Source organism: Hyperoodon ampullatus (genome assembly GCF_949752795.1).
Source record: "Hyperoodon ampullatus genome assembly, chromosome: 10".
NCBI lineage: Eukaryota > Metazoa > Chordata > Mammalia > Artiodactyla > Ziphiidae > Hyperoodon > Hyperoodon ampullatus.
In genome coordinates, this window is record NC_136923.1 from 88,977,222 (window position 1) to 88,997,241 (window position 20,020).

General features: G+C 42.6%; 1 protein-coding gene across 1 annotated transcript in view; it reads right to left on the reverse strand.

The window, feature by feature from the left end:
• Positions 1-1,173: 1,173 nt before the first annotated feature.
• CDKAL1 (CDKAL1 threonylcarbamoyladenosine tRNA methylthiotransferase) overlaps positions 1,174-20,020 on the reverse strand; it is a gene marked incomplete at its 3' end in the record, with an annotated part of 656,191 nt that continues 637,344 nt past the window's right edge. Inside the window, exon 16 of the mRNA XM_079712248.1 lies at positions 1,174-1,365. Within this exon, the coding sequence (XP_079568374.1) occupies positions 1,174-1,365 (192 nt within the window). The remainder of the gene's footprint in view (positions 1,366-20,020) is intronic.

Sequence of the window (20,020 nt, forward strand, 5' to 3'; positions counted from 1 at the left end):
AACAAGGGGATCTCAAGTGGACATCTCACTGCAGGACTCAGAGGAAGCAGGAGTAAACCCTTGCATTTTAAATGTCATCTCCTCTTAGAAGCACATACCAGGGTCAGGAGAAGTGTACTAATACTAGAGTTTTTTGTTTTGGTTTTTTAACTCACCGACTTATAATTTAATTTTAATCTGGATTCAAAAGATACAAAAGAGGCTGAAACATTTTGAGATAAAATGAAGAGCTGAACAGGGATGGGGGTTTAAAAATGAAAACTGTCCTGTGGTAACGACTGGGCGCCTGATTTCCCTGCGCTCTACAATCCCAATAACTTATTCAAATGCTGACAGTCAGGAGCCTTGCTCATTACACCAATTCTTTTTATAGTGGAAGAAATCACTTCATTTAGTAAATGGCCAGTGAGGTCAGGTAGAAATAGACAGTGGATGGAATCAATCGAAAATGTCAGAAAAGAGGCAGCGCTTGTTTTCGACAAGTCCAGTCTTTGAAAGTCTGCGGGAGCGAAAGAAGTGGGTGATTCCTCAGACTTCTCAAAATGTTGCCAGGAGTCCTTTAACTGGTAGGCTCTCCCTGTACATTCTGAAAGGATTCAAGTTCCAGAAACAGGTTTCCATGTAAACTTTTCAGGAACACATCTGCTGTGGAAAATAAGATGTCTGTAGTAGCATCGGGACCCCCAAAAAAAGCATAAAGAGAAAGATACATGTAAAAATGTTTATTGAAAATGGAAAATTCTTCCCGCATAAGGAAGAGGTGACCAGGCCCATGGTACAAATAGGTTCTGACTTGAAGATTGGTGATTTAAAGAAAATGCGACCACTTGCATTTCTTGCTAAAAATAAACCAAGGGGAGCTTAACTGAAAAGACATGCTATGGCAGCTGTTGTTGGGTTTTAGGTCAAATAACCAATGAGTCCAACTCAAGGTGAGACTGGGTAAGCCCCATGAAAGAGTGTGGCTGAAGGGCCGGGAGACAGTATAAATTACTGCCCTTTGAGAACTGATGTGGTCGCTCTCCTTTTCTTTGAAGATTTTAATTAGAAATTCATTCCTCTTCACAGATTTGGCTTTTTAAAGGCCACACCATGCAGCACGTGGGACCTTAATTCCCCAACCAGGGATCGAACCCATTATTCTTCTTCACAGATGCTTCAGTTAGTTGTGTTTTAATTATAGACCTTGATCAAAAAAGCAAAAAGAAAAGCAAACAGAGCCAGGACCACAGACAGCCTCAGTGCACAGTCCTGGTGTAGCCTTTGCAATTGTAGCACCATTCTGGAACCCGCCGAGTCTTGCTGAGTTGCATCCAAGGTGTGGGATACTGAATTCAGGTGGTTCCCAAGCCTATTTCTGAATTCCTATAGAGAGAGAAACATAGAGGAAAACGAAAGACATTAAGGATGAAAAATAAGAAAAAAAGCGCTAATGTGACACCAGTCAAGCAAAGGATCCCTAGAAGGAGCTAGTTTTTTATTGAGATATGATTGACATATAATATTGTATTAGTTTCAGGTACACAACATAAGGATTCAATATTTGTATACATTGTGAAATGAGCACCACAGTAAGTCTAGTTACAACACAGCTACAATTTTTTTCCCTTGTAATGAAAACTTTTAAGGTCTACTCTCTAACCAACTTCCAAATATACAATGCAGTATTGTTAACTATAGTCAGCATGCTGTATGTTACATTCCCAGGACATATTTACATTATAACTGGAAGTTTGTATCTTTTGACTCCCTTCACCCCTGTCACCCACCTGCCACCCTCCCTGTGTCTGACAACCAGTAATCTGCTCTCTGCGTCTATATATTCAGTTTTGTTTTGTTTTTTTCAGATTCTATGTCTTTCTCTGACTTATTTCACTTAGCATAATGCCCTCAAGGTCCATCCATGTTGTTGTGAATGGCAAGACTTCCTTTTTTTTACACCTGAGTAATACTTCATTGTATACATATGCCCCATCTTCCTTGTCCATTCACCCATTGATGGATACTTAGGTTGCTTCCATGTCTTGGCTATTGTAAATAATGCTGCAGTGAACATGGGATGCATGTATCTTTCTGAGTTAGTGTTTTTGTTTCCTTTGCGTAAACACTCAGAAGTAGAATTGCTGGATCATATGGCAGTTCTATTTTTAGTTTTTTAAGGAAACTCCATACTGTTCTCCACAGTGGCTGCACCAATTTACACTCCCACCAACAGTGCACGAGGGTTCCCTTTTCTCCGTATGTTCACCAACATTTGTTAGTTCTTATCTCTTTTGATGATGGCCATTGTAACAGGTATGAGGTTTCATCTCATTGTGGTTTTAATTTGCATTTCCCTGATGATCAGTGCCGATGAGTATCTTTTCACGCATCTGTTGGCCACCTGTATGTCTTCTTTGGTAAACTGTCTATTCAGATCCTCTGCCCTTTTTTTTTTTTTTTTTTTTTGCGGTACGCAGGCCTCTCACTGTTGTGGCCTCTCCCGTTGTGGAGCACGGGCTCTGGACGCGCAGGCTCAGTGGCCATGGCTCACAGACCCAGCTGCTCCGCGGCATGTGGGATCTTCCCGGACTGGGGCACGAACCCGTGTCCCCTGCACCGGCAGGCGGACTCTCAACCACTGCGCCACCAGGGAAGCCCCTCTGCCCATTTTTAAAATCAGATTTTTTTTTCTATTGAGCTGTATGAGTTTTTATATATATTTTGGATATCAACCCCTTACCAGATATCAGATATATGATTTGCAAATATTTTCTCCCATTCAGCTGGTTGCCTTTTCATTTTGTTGATGGTCTCCTTTGCTGTGCACGAGCTTTTTAGTTTGATGTAAGAAGAAGCTATCACTCACTCCTTCAACACAGGCACATTCAAACACCTACCATAGGCCAGGTAGGCCAAGTTAAGTACAAGTTATAGTTCCTTTCCTTGAAGGGTCAGACCAAGTTCATAAATTTCCAGATTATACACAAACTATGTGAAAGAGACAAACAGTGTTTACGGAGAATCAAGGCAGACTTCACGAAGGGTAGAGTTTATGTAGAGTGGAGTCATATCACAAACGTATCTAACTTTTAGGGATGCAACCACATCTACTCAGGAAAAGAAGAATGACACAGGAAAAAACCACGGAAGCCATTTTATTCATCAAACACGTCCCTTAGGACAGGGACTCCCAGCTGGTGCACCGCTGCAGGAGGGCTGCCCTGACCCCCAGGGGGGCACCTGAAGGGGTCTGAGTGGCCACAGGGTTCCACCCCCATGTGCAGCCTCTGCACCCACTCTGGTGTGCCATGTGCCTGACATGGAAAGGCTGGGAAACCCTGCTTGCAGGGAACACCAGGAGCTAGGAGACATGACGGTGAGACTCTGTAGGGGGTCTCTGTCCCCTGATGCGTCTCAGCAGGTGCGGGGAGGAGGGGACGGGGGGCACCTGGCCACTCTCAGGGCGGTTCTAGTGTTTCGACGTGTAATTTTGATTCCACGATATAAGATTTCCACCTTATGCACAGGCCTTAGAATCGGCGTCTCCCCTGTTGAAACCTGAATAACACTTTGAGAGATGGAGGCGGGGTGGGGAAGGAGGATCCGGGATGGAAGAAACATTGCGGGGCTGGGAGGAGGCGGCGAGCCAGAGGCGCGGCCGTGGAAGTGCGAGAAAGCCACAGAAGCACAAGATGCCTCCGAACAACCATTTCACGTGGCTTATTCTTTCCTTCCACACTCTTGAACAATCTTCTGGGGACAGCTTCAGCCTCTGTGTGGAATGGCAGCCCCGCCATGCACAGGAGAAGCACTGGAAGTGTGCTTTACAGAAGGTAACTCTGGCACAAAGTGTAAGGTGGATTGAGGGGACGGGGGAGCATGGGGGTAGAGAAGCCGGGGGCAAGTTGTGGCGACAGATGAGGTGGAGAGTGCTGAGGACCCGTGTGGGGAGGATGGCACAGAAAGGAGGGCACAACAGACACTTAATGTAGAATCAACAGTACTTGAGTTCAGGTGAGTGGGTAATGGAGGGGCAAAGAAGAGGAATGGGGAAATGAGAAGAACTTCCACAACCCAATTTCCACCGGCTGATATATTTGCCTGTGATAGATATGGAAGAACTCTTGCTTTGACTATAGGAGACTGATTGCAAAATTAATATAGCTTTTGTCCACAAGGATAAATCTCTCAACCCCAGTGGCAGTCGAGCCATCATTTACTTCTGGGCTCCTCAGGGATCTGGGCTGACACCCTGCTGCTGTCCCTGCACTGGGGGCCCTTGACAAGAAGGTCACAGCTGGACAGACGGAGCTGTGGTCCCCGCAGCAGCGACGGCTGCACCCAGACCTGCCCCGGGAAGCCGCTCTCTTGTACGGTTGGCTTTCTGCATGATATTTTGGAGCTGGGAATATGTTGACAAGCTTTCATTTTGATTGGTTAAAAATAGCCCCAAGATCTCAAGGACAGCACTCAACCTTGGGAAAGAAGGCAGCCTTCTACAGCTAAAATAACGGAAGCTCTGTGAGTTCCTCAAAAGCAGAGAGGTTGCTAATTCATCTCTGAGTTCTTGGAACCTGCACAGCGGCAAACACACAGCAGGTACTCAGCAAGTGTTCAGAAATGAATGAACGAATGAAGGAGTGGATGAACGGATATGAGGATGTGTATTCCAGATGAGATACAACTGATCAAAAACATGCTTAGCTATGTCTCTGGTGACTGATGAGCACAACTGTAGAAGAGGCTTGAGCTGTTGCCTCTAGCAATTAAACCATCACTTCCTAAGCTTGGGTTTACAAGACAAGAACTAAGAGGCTGATTAAGTTCTCCTAGGCCTGAGTTCTTGTTTTTTTTTTGGTTGCGGTACGTGGGCCTCTCACTGTTGTGGCCTCTCCCGTTGCGGAGCACAGGCTCCGGACGTGCAGGCTCCGTGGCCATGGTTCACGGGCCCAGCTGCTCCACGGCATGTGGGATCTTCCCAGACCGGGGCATGAACCCATGTCCCCTGCATCGGCAGGCGGACTCTCAACCCCTGCACCACCAGGGAAGACCCTAGGCCTGAGTTCTTTAACCTTTTTAAGTCACAGATGGCTTTGAGAAGGCAGTGAGGACTACAGACTGTTCCCCCAGAAAACTGTGGAGGCATCCGTGCACATATACACACAGCCTCGCTCACACCCTGCAAATAACTTCAGGAGGTTCACAGATCCAGACACTGTGGGGCCTGATGCTTTCTCTTAAAAAAAAAATTCAATACAAAATTAAGAACAGGGCCTTGGAAGGGGCCCCTCAAAGTGTCAGGCCCTGAATCTTAAGCTCTACTAGCTTCAGGGAATATCTGCCCCTGTCCCACCCCCAGTTCTGAATAATGAAACTTGGTTCTGTGCCTGCAATCCCAGAAGCTGCCATTTGGTGATCACTGGTGTAGGGGGCCAGGGGTCAGGCTGTCCCGGGCAGGACTAGGTGAGTCTCAAAGCATCAAACATTTGGTTGGGTTTTTAACACATTCTGCTTCACAAAGGTGCAGTACAGGTAAGGTACCTGTGCTCTCAGCCTGAAAATACCCTTCAACTTTTTTTTTTTTTTTTTGCGGTATGCGGGCCTCTCACTGTTGTGGCCTCTCCCATTATGGAGCATAGGCTCCGGACGCGCAGGCTCAGTGGCCATGGCTCACGGGCCCAGCCGCTCCGCGGCATGTGGGATCCTCCCGGACCGGGGCACGAACCCGTGTCCCCTGCACCGGCAGGCGGACTCTCAACCACTGTGCCGCCAGGGAAGCCCCACCACCCTTCAACTTTTAACAAGAGTTTCACAGAATTTCTTCCTCTGTTCCTTCCAACTCACTTGCCATAAAATTTTGCTCAAAATATAAAAGGTACCTATTAAACCAGCATTGTGGATTATCTGTGGCTGGGTTCAACATAGTCATTCTTCCTTGGGCACTGATTTTTCCCTCCCTCACTCAAACATTTAACACATCTGAACATAACTGACCCATACGGTGGCATCCATACACAGCCCCACAAGAAGCCTACCCTGCCATTCTCCCTAAGATCAAGGTGAGAGCTTGATGACACAGTAGGAGAGAGAAAATGCAGCCTGTCTCTACCATGCTGTGCTTCTTTTATTATCTTCACCCTGTACCAGTTCACCATCTTGATTAAGGGAGTTTGATGATATGTTTTTAAATATAAGATTGAAAAAAAGTTTCTCAGATGACAGAGTAATCTGTTGCCAGCTAGCTTTGTACATTTCAATTGTCACTACCACTGTGATATTGAAGGAAAAGTAATTTAGAAATACAGGAAATACAAGGACTTTCTCATAAAGTCCAAGATCCTCAAACATATAAATGCAGAACTATTACGATTTCTACACAGTCAGAAGCACCATTCATGAATAGAAGATAATGTAGTATTTCTAGACTGTAATGAAAATAAAAAGGGTTTACAGGTGAAGTGATGATACATAACCAATAGCAAGATAAAGTTTAGACACACACACACACACACACACACACACAGAATAATGTATAAAATTGACTTTAGAGAAAAACTTGGCACAGTCAATAGTTCTGGAAAGTAAACAGAAGGCTCGAACCTTCCATAAACCTCTTAAACATTACCAAGTTATTAATTTTTGAAATTTAAGACACACTTGTATCTCTCAAGCTATAATGCAACAAATATAAGAAATTTTATTATTTACTAAAACTAATCAAACATCAACTCTCAGATTTATAATTCTTAAGAAATCAAATCCCATTTAGAAATGCTTTTTACAAAACAGATAGAAACAAAGCAGGATATGACCTTCGTTCAATCAAAAAGATCCATGTATTTATCCAGTCATAGTAGACTAAGGACACATTAAGAAAGTGTTAACTTTGATTAACATGTTTTGTCCCCCCTTGTAAATCTCACTGTTCCTTTGATTAATTTCTAAACATACTTACTTCCTAATTCTTAAACATATTCTAATTTTCAAAAGTAGAGCTTATCAAATCCTACTAAAGTAATACATCTATTAGAGTAGCATCACATATATATGCCAAAAAAAAACAAACCAAACCAAGCCAAACCAAACCAAACCAAACCATACCATACCAAATCAAAAACAACTTTGATGTTCAGAACCTTCAGGGATCAGATTTCCATTAGTTAAAGATAAAGACAGTTGGGACGGTAACAATAGTCAACCTCTAATTATTTCCTTCTTCTCTAGCAGTTATACATGTATTGCTAGGGAAAGGAAGGAGAGGCCTTTAACCTGGGCACTTTTATCACCAGAGAAACAAATGGGACCTGTTCTAGAAGCAGTAAGTGCATGGGCTCTGGGCTCTAATCTCAGCTCCATCTGAGAATTCTTGGGCAAATAATTTATCTTCTCTTTTGCCTCCATGCAGAATCACCTGAGATAGAGTAAGTATCTGCACATCATAGGGATGTTATGAGGATTAAACTAGGTATATATATTGTGTCTTGAACATTTAAGACTCAGTAAAGATGAACACACTCCATGTTTTTTTTTTGTGTGTGTGGTACGCAGGCCTCTCACTGTTGTGGCCTCTCCCGTTGCGGAGCACACGCTCCAGACGCGCAGGCTCAGCGGCCATGGCTCACGGGCCCAGCCACTCCGCGGCATGTGGGATCCTCCCGGACCGGGGCACAAACCTGCATCCCCTGCATCGGCAGGCAGACTCTCAACCACTGTGCCACCAGGGAAGCCCCACTCCATGGTATTTTATGGTCCTAACGAAATATGCAAACTGCCTCAGATATTAGTTTTGTAAAATTACAAAGTCACTATTTTATTTGCTTTTCAAATAAGGTTTATCAATTTAAACTACTTTTGTTTCTTATACATATCATCAGGAGGTGCACAGTATAATGAACAGCATGGCAGACCAGAAACCGAATCCAAGTTCAGATATTTATCAGCTGTGTGACCCCGGGCAAGTGGTTTAAGCTCTCCAGGCCTAGTTACCTCTTCTGTGAGGTAGGGATACCAATATCTACTTTAAGATGTTGTTGAAAGGGTTAGAACTCGCAGGCCCAGAGCCTGGGCAGAGTGCCGGGAATACAGAAGGTTTCGATGAAGGGCCACCATTACACTCCACTCGAGGAGTGTGGCGTGGAAGACGGAGAAGGGCAGAGCCTCCCACAGCACTTGCCAGCAGGGCCGGGAGGGTGACGTCCTGTCCCAGATGCTGTCCTCACAGCTCTAACCCACGAGGGAGAAGCTACGCCCGCCGTGAGGATGGCACCTCCTCCTCCCCGGGCTCTCAGTCTGTGGGGTGAGCCTTCTGGAAAGGCTCTGAACTAAAACCATCCTATATAAGAAGGGAGACCTGGACACCACCATTTATAAGGAGGAATTCACCTGTCAGATGTGCCACGGGCCCTTTTTATGTCTGCCTTTTCTTCCAATACCTAATATTGCTGTAACGCTGCTTTCAAGGAAACTAAGGAGGAAGAAGACAAGTCACAGTCACCGCCACGACTCGGACCTTGTTCTGCTCTCTGCCTGACCCTGCCGTCTCGCCTCCAGCCACCACGCGCCCCTGCCCCTCTTCTTATTGACGTGTCAGATCTCGACCGGACAGATCTCGACTCTCTCAACCAGCACACAGCCCAGATGCACTGGGAGCTCCCTCTCTGTGGGCTGTGTGTCCTGCTGGCCCTCGTCACGGCACTCACGGCGTACGTGATGCCCCAAGCTCTCACCATCCCACCAGAAAGTGCGCTCAGTTCAGGCAGAGCTGAGCGAGCTGCACAAGAGAACCCGCTCCAGCGGAAGCCTCGGGCTCTACACAGTTACCAGGAGGGGGGTGCAGGGCGCCTCCCGGCAACTGTATGGCCGGCTGATCCCGAAGCTCCCTGGTGGAGGAAGACAGGGGCCACCAGGGCTGGGCCTCCTCCAAGGCCCTTTCCTTCTGTGGGGCTCACGCAGACCCGCTGAGAAAACTGCTCGCTAAGAAAACAGGCCTCCGGGGCCACCCTTATTTGTCCTCCTCACAGCTCCTTCAGCCAAAAGAAACAGACCTGAAGGAAAGGGTACCTAGAAGGTGGTCAAATCAACGTTTTCTGAAGGGATATTTGGGTTTCTACTTGTTCCTTTGCATTCTGTGTTCATATTTTCATATAGTTGCAAGGATCCTTTTCTTGGGAGCTGATGAACGTGCCCTTCCAACGGAAAAAAGTCACCCTGTTCAGCGGCCTCTCCTGCAGTTCCTCCTCATCAAAAATGTTTATAAATTGTGACGTGGTTGCAGAACAAGAGGCAAAACGATCCAGCAAGAAAGGTGGACGACAAGCTCTGTGTAAAAATACTAAGTAGAAGAAGCAGTGTTTCTGGAATATTCCCCATGTGCCCAGAAGGGCTCTATTCTCCATGCCTTCTCTCCTTTAATCCTCCCAACTGCCCAGTGAAGTAGTTTACACGAGTTTCTCCCAACTTTAAGTATTCACCCAATTTACAGACAGTAGGTGTAAATGTGGAAGCAGAGGAGAGGACTGGCTTTAGACGTATTAAGTCTAGCCTGGTAGTTACATATCAGAGATGCATTTATAGTGCAATGCAAAGAAATGAGAAAAATCAAGGCACTGAATAATTATTAAAATAACTACCAATATCAAGATTCCTATCAAACAGACTTTCTCCACTTTACATGGAGGTGATGGTGTTATTCTGTGTTTCCCTAGAGAAGGTCCTTCCAGGAAAGCCAGCCTCAGGTCAGGCAGAGACATTGCACGCGACCTGTCTTGCAGCTCTGGGCCATGTTGAGACTCTGTAAACGTGACCTGTGGATGGCACATCCCGGGTTTTCTCTGCACACGCACGCACATGCCCACATGCACACATACTTGACCTGCTCACATTAGAACATGTTGCAAAATGTGTTTTAATGAGGAACAGTTGGTCTGGTTCTGCTCAAATAAAAGACATCCCTGTAAGAGAGTTGCCACCTGTCTCCCCAGCTTGCAGTGCAGCCTCTAAATGAATTCTTTGGTCCCTGCCACCTGCAGGTGTTGCCATGGGCCAGCAATCACATTCCACATGCCAGCTTCCCTTCCTGGACTGACAGACAACTTTGTCCCTGTGCTTCGTGTCATTACCAGATACCAGGACGGACAGGGGATTACAGGGGCCAAGGTACCTTTCTCTAATATACTTCTAGACATTTCTCAAACCGGGAGCATCTTAATATCACATAATTAGGAGTGCCCATTATCTCTGAGCCAAAGATGGTAGTATTTTCTAGCTCTTGCAGTCTCTGGAAAGAATGTTATATACGTAGAGTCCATTAGCATTACTGGTATATCGTCATGTAACAGGATCAACACATTAAACTTGGAATCAATTACACCTTATCATTTATTTGGGGAGAAAACTGACATTTGAAAATCTCTGTCACAGACTCACATGATGACAGCACAGTACTGTCAGCCTTTCTGTATCACTTTTGGGCATGAGCAATTCTAAATCAGCAATTATTCATATGTAATTTTTCCTCTTCCCTCTCACCTCAAATGTGTACTTGTTTATAAGATCATTAAAATCGCAAACGAAAAGTTTTAAACCAGAACACACACACACTCTAAAAAAATCACTATTATCTTAGTTTTTGGAATCTTATTTTGGTGATAGCAGAGTAAACTCAAGGCTTTGCTAATAAGGCCAAACATAAATTATTAAACTGTCTGCCATACGATCAAATGCATTTCAGATTATATTCTGAATAATTTTGGCTTGACGTCCACCAAAGGAACAGATCTGACATGTCCCTGCGTGGTCTCGGTGATCCATCCCTTGCTGGATGCCCAGCCCTCTGACCTGAACAGCACTAAATGAAAGAAAGAGATAATAATCCTACCAAAAACCAAAGCTCGGCACTTGCCCATCCTAATTATTTCCTGTAAGATCGTATTTTGCCCTACTCAAGAGATCTGAAAATAACTCTTAAGCTCTGAACTTCTTTTAATAAATTCAAAATATTTCTTATGTGTAAATTTTTCTCATGGCTCAGAGGCACTGTTACAGCTTGAAGTGGAAGCTAACAGGGAGGAAGAAAAAATGGTTTGATATCTTGTAACTCTAGATAAATTAGAGTTTAGAATCATCTTGCTTTCAACCAAGCCTGAACATAGGCCTATGCAGAAATCACTTGCAGAAATCCTATGGAAACCAAATATGTGATCAATACAAGGAAATTGTCTTAAAATATACATTATGCAGCACGGTACACTATTCGAAAAGAACCTCTAAATCTCCTAATTTGGAAGAGTTTGCTTTGAATACAAAATTATCTTCATAGCAGAAAGGTATCTCTATCACTATTGCATTTTATCCCTAAAATATAAACTTAAGGAGGCACTCTTCACATCAGCAGCCCTAACGCGCACTGCTGCATGAGTCCCTGGTAAGAAGAGATGAACAAAGGTGACTGCTCAGTCTCTGTAATGCCTTCTCAACCCTCCATTGTGGGCTTCTATCTGAATGCCGTCATCTTCTTTGACTTTTTTTTTTTTTTTAAAGATTTTTTTTGATGTGGACCATTTTTAAAGTCTTTATTGAATTTGTTACAATATTGCTTCTGTTTTGTTCTTTTTTTGGCCACGAGGCATGTGGGATCTTAGCTCCCCGACTAGGGATCGAACCGCACGCCCTGTATTGGAAGGCGAAGTCTTAACCACTGGACAGCCAGGGAAATCCCCTTCTTTGACCTTCTTTATCTTTCTTGAACTTAGCACAACATGTCCATTCAAATAAGCTTACACTTTCCTGATTTTCGACTTGTTAACACTTACCAAAATAAGAGGGGTGGGGCAGGTAGGGTAGAGAATCAGATCCAAAATTAATAGTATAGTTCTCTCTTCTGCTAATTAAATATCAGCCACAGATGTACACACACACACACGCGTGTGCGCACAGACCAAGAGGCTCACTTAGAACTACGAAGTCTGTGATCACAACGTTCGTGATAGTGGCAGAAGTCAGAACTCATCTGTTCCGAATTACTGGTTGGAAATAAGCATTAGTACAAACTAAAGCTGCTTCACAGGTGCGGCAGAGTTAAAGAAAAAGTGAATTGGGTCCAAATGCTTCACTGACAATGAAGTCCTTTTGATAATCTCTTAAACCAGAACCGAAACCATCCTCGTTCCATGGAGTGTTCACTGGAAGCTGTGAACTGGGATGCAGATGAACATAACAATTGGGGGCGTTAAAGTTAATCTTTAATCAATTCAACTCAAAATAATTACTCCTAAGGATTTTCTCCAAATAGGTAACCATGAGGGTGTGTTGGCAGATGTTTGTGTTTTAAATAACAACAAAAAACCATGGGTGATGTTAACTGCTATCACAATGCAAACCTCTCATCCTAAGTATCATTTTCACTGACACTGGAAATATGGTTTTAGCATCACTGAGCTCCATGAACTGCATAAAATGAATAAAGGAGATGGCAGGTGCTTTGTTCTGTCTCAACGAATCTCACAAATGATGAGCTAACATGTAAAATGTTTCCTTCAGATCACCGTGATGTTTATTCATCTTGCAAAGTTCAGATAAACTAGTTAAGAAAAATTACATGGTACATCCTCACTGTAATTACACTAAACTCAGCCATCTGAAAAAGTTCACATATCTACTATTTTCCTATCACTTCCAAAGTTCTATTATGTGTTCTTCCAAATATCCATTCCAAGGTATGCCCATTCTCCCTTTCTTCTTTGAATATGGATAGTTTTTTAAAAATAAAAATGATGATTCTACCAAAAGTCACTAAAATAACTGAGAGAAGACTAATATTAAGAGATCTAGTTATTTATATCACTATAAAAGCATGGCAGGCAGCCTTTCAGATGGCCCCAAACGATCCTCACCTCCTAGTAGCCACATTCTTGTGTAACACCTTCCTCGGGACGATGGACTGAACTTACTGACTTGCTTCTAATTAATTACACTCCACATAACTGATGGGATGTCCCTTCTGAAATTAGGATACTAAAAACTGTGGCTTCTACCTTTCTCACTCTCTCTGTTTGCTTGTTCTGGGGGAAACAAGCTGCCCTATGCAGAAGCCCTCATGAGAAGGAACTGAGGGAGACTTGCTACCAACAGCCAACAAAGAACTGAGACCTCAAACAACCCGTAAGAAACTGGGTCTCACTGGACTGAAATCAAGTGAGGTGTCGTCCTCCTTCTGGAGGCTCTAGGGACAAATCCATCTTGTTGCCTTTTCCAGCTTACGTTACGTGGCTTGTGACCCCCTTCCATCTGCAAAGTCAGCATTCTCATCCCTCTGATGCTGATTCTCTTGGAGCCTTTTCACTTTTAAGGTCTCTTGTGATGTCACTGGACCCACCTGGATAATCCAGGAAATCTCTTTATTTTGAAGTCAGTACATTAGCAAATTTTTTTTGAAGTTTAACTTCTTTTTTTTTGTTAGTTATTTATTTTATACATATTAGAGTACACATGTCAATCCCAATCTCCCAATTCATCCCACCACCACTTCACTCTGCATGACAGTCTCTAGGTCCATCCATGTCTCTACAAATGACCCAATTTCATCCCTTTTTGTGGCTGAGTAATATTCCATTGTATATATGTACCACTTCTTCTTTATCCATTCGTCTGTCGATGGGCATTTAGGATGCTCCCATGACCTGGCTATTGAAAATAGTGCTGCAATGAACATTGGGGTGCATGTGTCTTTTTGAATTATGGTTTTCTCTTGGTATATGCCCAGTAGTGGAATTGCTGGGTCATATGGTAGTTCTATTTTTAGTTTTTTAAGGAACCTCCATACTGTTCTCCATAGTGGCTGTATCAATTTACATTCCCACCAACAGTGCAAGAGGGTTCCCTTTCCTCCACACCCTCTTTAGCATTTGTTGTTTGTAGATTTTCTGATGGTGCCCATTCTAACCATTGTGAGGTGATACCTCATTGCAGTTTTGATTTGCATTTCTCTAATAATTATTGATGTTGAGCACCTTTTCATGTGCCTCTGGGCCATCTGTATGTCTTCTTTGGAGAAATGTCTATTTATGTCTTCTGCCCATTTTTTTTTTTTTTTTTTTGCGGTACGCAGGCCTCTCACTGTTGTGGCCTCTCCCTTTGCGGAGCACAGGCTCTGGACGTGCAGGCTCAGCAGCCATGGCTCACAGGCCCAGCCACTCCGTGGCATGTGGGATCCTCCCGGACCAGGGCACGAACCCGTGTCCCCTGCATCGGCAGGCGGACTCTCAACCACTGCGCCACCAGGGAAGCTCCTGCCCATTTTTTGATTGGGTTGTTTATTTCTTTTTTTAATACTGAGCTGCATGAGCTGTTTATATATTTTGGAGATTAATCCTTTGTCCACTGATTCGTTTACAAATATTTTCTCCCATTCTGAGGGTTGTCTTTTCGTCTTGTTTATGGTTTCCTTTGCTTTGCAAAAGCTTTTAAGTTTCATTAGGTCCCATTTGTTTACTTTTGTTTTTATTTCCATTACTCTAGGAGGTGGGTCAAAAAAGATCTTGCTGTGATTTATGTCAAAGAGTGTTTTTCCTATGTTTTCCTCTAGAGTTTTATAGTGTCCAGTCTTACATTTAGGTCTTTAATCCATTTTGAGTTGATTTTTGTGTATGGTGTTAGAGTGTTCTAATTTCATTCTTTTACATGTAGCTGTCCAGTTCTCCCAGAACCACTTATTGAAGAGACTGTCTTTTCTTCACTGTATATCCTTGCCTCCTTTGTCATAGATTAGTTGACCATAGATGCATGGGTTTATCTCTGGGCTTTCTATCCTGTTCCACTGATCTATATTTCTGTTTTCGTGCCAGTACCATATTTTCTTGATTACTGTAGCTTTGCAGTATGGTCTGATGTCAGGGAGCCTGATTCCTCCAGCTTCAATTTTTTCCCTCAAGATTGCTTTGGCTATTCGGGGCCTTTTGTGTCTCCATACACATTTTAAGATTTTTTTGTTATAGTTCTGTAAAAAATGCCACTGGTAATTTGATAGGGATTGCACTGAATCTGTAGATTGCCTTGGGTAGTATAGTCATTTTTACCATATTGATTCTTCCAATCCAAGAACATGGTATATCTCTCCATCTGTTTGTAGCATCTTTGATTTCTTTCATCAGTGTCTTATAGTTTTCTGCATACAGGTCTTTTGTCTCCTTAGGTAGGTTTATTCCTAGGTATTTTATTCTTTTTGTTGCAGTGGTGAATGGGACTGCTTCCTTAGTTTCTCTTTCTGATCTTTTGTTGTTAGTGTATAGGAATGCAAGAGATTTCCATGCATTAATTTTGTATCCTGCAACTTTACCAAATTCCTTGATTAGCTTTAGTAGTTTTCTGGTGGTATCTTTAGGATTATATATGTATAGTAACATCATCTGCAAACAGTGACAGCTTTACTTTTTCTTTTCCAATGTCTATTCCTTTTATTTCTTTTTCTTCTCTGATTGCCATGGCTAGGACTTCCAAAACTATGCTGAATAATAGTGGCAAGAGTGGACCACCTTGTCTTGTTCCTGATCTTAGAGGAAATGCTTTCAGTTTTTCACCATTGAGAATGATGTTTGCTGTGGGTTTGTTGTATATGGCCTTTATTATGTTGAGGCAGGTTCCCTCTATGCCCATTTTCTGGAGAGTTTTTATCATAAATGGGTGTTGCATTTTGTCAAAAGCTTTTTCTGCATCTATTGAGATGATCATATGGTTTTTATTTTTCAATTTGCTAATATGTTGTATCACATTGATTGATTTGTGTATATTGAAGAATCCTTGCATCCTTGGTGTAAATCCCACTTGATCATGGTGTATGATCCTTTGAATGTGTTGTTGGATTCTGTTTGCTAGTATTTTGTTGAGGATTTTTGCATCTGTGTTCATCAGTGATATTGGTCTGTAATTTTTTTTGGTAGTATCTTTGTCTGGTTTTGGTGTCAGGGTGATGGTGGCCTCACAGAATGAGTTTGGGAGTGTTCCTTCATCTGCAATTTTTTGGAAGAGTTTGAGAAGGACGGTGTTAGCTGTTCTCTAAATCCTTGACAGAGTTCACCTGTGAAGCCATCTGGTCCTGCACTTTTGTTTGTTGGAAGATTTTTTTTTTTTTTTTTTTTTTGCGGTAGGCGGGCCTCTCACTGCTGTGGCCTCTCCCGTTGCGGAGCACAGGCTCCGGATGCGCAGGCTCAGCGGCCATGGCTCACGGGCCTAGCCGCTCCACGGCATGTGGGATCTTCCCAGACCGGGGCACGAACCCGTGTCCCCTGCATCGGCAGGCGGACTCTCAACCACTGCGCCACCAGGGAAGCCCTGGAAGATTTTTAATCACAGTTTCAATTTCATTGCTTGTGATTGGTCTGTTCATGTTTTTTATTTCTTCCTGGTTCAGTCTTGGAAGGTTATACCTTTCCAAGAATTTGTCCATTTCATCCAGGTTATCCATTTTGCTGGCATAGAGTTACTTGTAGTAGTCTCTTATGATGCTTTGTATTTCTGCAGTGTCCATTGTAACTTCTCCTTTTTCATTTCTAATTTTACTGATTTGAGTCCTCTCCCTCTTTTTCTTGATGAGTCTGGCTAGAGGTTTATCAATTTTGTTTATCTTCTCAAAGAACCAGCTTTTAGTTTTATTGATCTTTGCTATTGTTTCCTTTGTTTCTATTTCATTTATTTCTGCTCTCATGTTTATGATTTCTTTCCTTCTGCTAACTTTGGGTTTTGTTTGTTCTTCTTTCTCTAGTTCCTTTAGGTGTAAGGTTAGATTGTTTGAGATTTTTCTTTTTTCTTGAGGTAGGATTGTATTGCTATAAACTTCCCTTTTAGAACTGCTTTTGCTGCATCCCATAGGTTTTGGATTGTCATGTTTTTGTTGTCATTTGTCTCTGGGTATTTTTTGATTTCCTCTTTGATTTCTTCAGTGATCTCTTGGTTATTTAGTAACATATTGTTTAGCCTCCACGTGTTTGTGTTTTTTACATTATTTTCCCTGTAATTGATTTCTAATCTCATAGCATTGTGGTCAGAAAAGATGCTTGATATGATTTCAATTTTCTTAAATTACCGAGGCTTGATTTGTGACCCAAGATGTGATGTATCCTGGAGAATGTTCTGTGTGCACTTGAGAAGAAAGTGTAATCTACTGTTTTCGGATGGAATGTCCTATAAATAACAATTAAATCTATCTGGTCTATTGTGTCATTTAAAGCTTGTGTTTCCTTATTAATTTTCTGTCTGGATGATCTGTCCATTGGTGTAAGTGAGGAGTTAAAGTTCCCCACTATTATTGTGTTACTGTCAATTTCCTCTTTTATAGTTGTTAGCATCTGCCTTATGTATTGAGGTGCTCCTAGGTTGGGTGCATATATATTTATAATTATTAGATCTTCTTCTTGGATTGATCCCTTGATCATTATGTAGTGTCATTCCTTGTCTCTTGTAACGTTCTTTATTTTAAAGTTTATTTTATCTGACATGAGTATTGCTATTCCAGCTTTCTTTTGATTTCCATTTGCATGGAATATCTTTTTCCATCCCTTCACTTTCAGTCTGTATGTGTCCCTAGGTCTGAAGTGGGTCTCTTGTAGACAGCATATATATGGGTCTTGTTTTTGTATCCATTCAGCGAGGCTGTGTCTTTTGGATGGAGCATTTAATCCATTCACGTGTAAGGTAATTATCGATACGTATGTTCCCATTACCATTTTCTTAATTGTTTTTGGTTTGTTTTTGTAGGTCCTTTTCTTCTCTTGTGTTTCCCACTTAGAGAAATTCCTTTAGCATTTGTTGTAGAGCTGATTTGGTGGTGCTGAATTCTCTTAGTTTTTACTTGTCTGTAAAGCTTTTGATTTCTCCGTTGAATCTGAATGAGATCCTTGCCAGGTAGGGTAATCTTGGTTGTAGGTTCTTCCCTTTTATCACTTTAAATATATCATGCCACTCCCTTCTGGCTTGTAGAGTTTCTGCTGAGAAATCAGCTGTTAACCTTATGGGAGTTCCCTTGTATGTTATTTGTTGTTTTTCCCTGTTGCTTTTAATAATTTTTGTCTTTAATGTTTGTCAGTTTGGTTACTATGTGTCTCAGCATGTTTCTCCTTGGGTTTATTCTTCCTGGGACTCTCTGCGCTTCCTGGACCTGGGTGGCTATTTCCTTTCCCATGTTAGGGAAGTTTTCAACTATAATCTCTTCAAATATTTTCTCGGGTCCTTTCTCTCTCCCTTCTCCTTTTGGGACCCCTATAATGCGAATGTTGGTGTGTTTAATGTTGTCCAAGAGGTCTCTTAGGCTGTCTTCATTTCTTTTCATTCTTTTTTCTTTTTTTGTGTTCTGTGGCAGTGAATTCCACCATTCTGTCTTCCAGGTCACTTATCTGTTCTTCTGCCTCAGTTATTCTGCTATTAATTCCTTCTAGTGTATTTTTCATTTCAGTTATTGTATTGTTCATCTGTTTGTTTGTTCTTTAATTCTTCTAGGTCTTTGTTAAACATTTCTTGCATATTTCTTACATCTTCTCGATCTTTGCCTCCATTCTTTTTCCAAGGTCCTGGATCATCTTCACTATCATTATTCTGAATTCTTTTTCTGGAAGGTTGCCTATCTCCACCTCATTTAGTTGTTTTTCTGGGATTTTATCTTGTTGCTTCATCTGGTACATAGTCCTCTGCCTTTTCATTTTGTCTGTCTTTCTGTGAATGTGGTTTTTCTTCCACAGGCTGCAGGATTATAGTCAGTTCATTAGCAAATTTAATTCCACCTGCACCTTTAAATCCCCTGCCTCCCATGTAACCTGACATATTCCCAGGTTCCAAGGATCAGGCCATAGGCATCTTTGGGAGGCTGTTATTCTGCCTACCACAGGCCCTACGGGTGATCATGTTGAGTTGCTGGGTACATACACTTCAGAGAATAACTGCCATACTCCAGAGAACTTGAAGTTTCCTAATCGAAGACCATGAGAAAGAGCTTTAACTTCTAACTTTTAGATTTTGGATTCTTTATGTGAAAAATGAGGGGTTTCTTTTGTTTTATTTTTAAAACTAGATCTAACCTTTCCCATTCCACAACTCAGTAACTGAAAACAAGACATTGAGTTGTAGAGCTGGGATGACTGGCTCAAAGGCTAAAGCAGCATGTAATTTATGTGGGGCTACAGAAAGAGGGTGGAAAGATGTGCAGCTCACAAGCGAAAAAGTCCAGGATTTCATAGGTTGGGACAGACTGAATACAGCAGTGGTCCCAACTCTTCGCGCTCCCCTAGCTGTGCCTTCGGTCACATAACTGCCTAGTGCTTTCCCTGATCTTGGCCACGTGACTTACTTTGGCCAATGGCGTGTTATCAAACATGTCGTATGCCAAGGCTTGAAAAGCTCTTGTGCATTTCTGTTTGCTGTTCCTGTTCCTCTCCCTTTGCCGTGAGGACGTTTCCAGGTTAGCCTGTTGTAGAATGAGACACATGGAGCAGAGCTGACTCATCCAAGTAGTCCCAGTCGTGGCTACCTGACATCTGCCAGCTGAATCACCAGGCATGTCGGCAGCCACATCTAGATCAGAAGATCCACTCAGAGACCCCACAGCTGACTGCAGATGTGTGAGTGTGCCCAGTCGAGATTAGCTGAACCCCACTAAGGTTTTGTGGTTGTTATATATGAGGCATTTATAGTGACAACAGCTAACTAATATATAGGATGACCTGATATTTGGTTCTGCAATCCTTTTTAAGTAAGGGATACATGTATATCTCCAGCACAAATATATTCATTCACTCAAGAGACACTGAGTGAGCATTTGCTCTATGCCAGGCACTATTCCAGACATTAAGGACAAAGGAGTGAACAAAGAAAAATAGCTCAGCCCTCATGGATGGGGCTTCCATTGTATTAGCTGGAGACAAAGAAACATAGATATTTGGTATGTCTGACGGTGAGATATACCGTGGAGAGAAACAGCGTAAGGACAGGGGGTACTAGGTGTGACAGACGGTGGGGGCTGCTATTTAACAGAGGGCTCCTCAGGAAGGCCTCATTGATA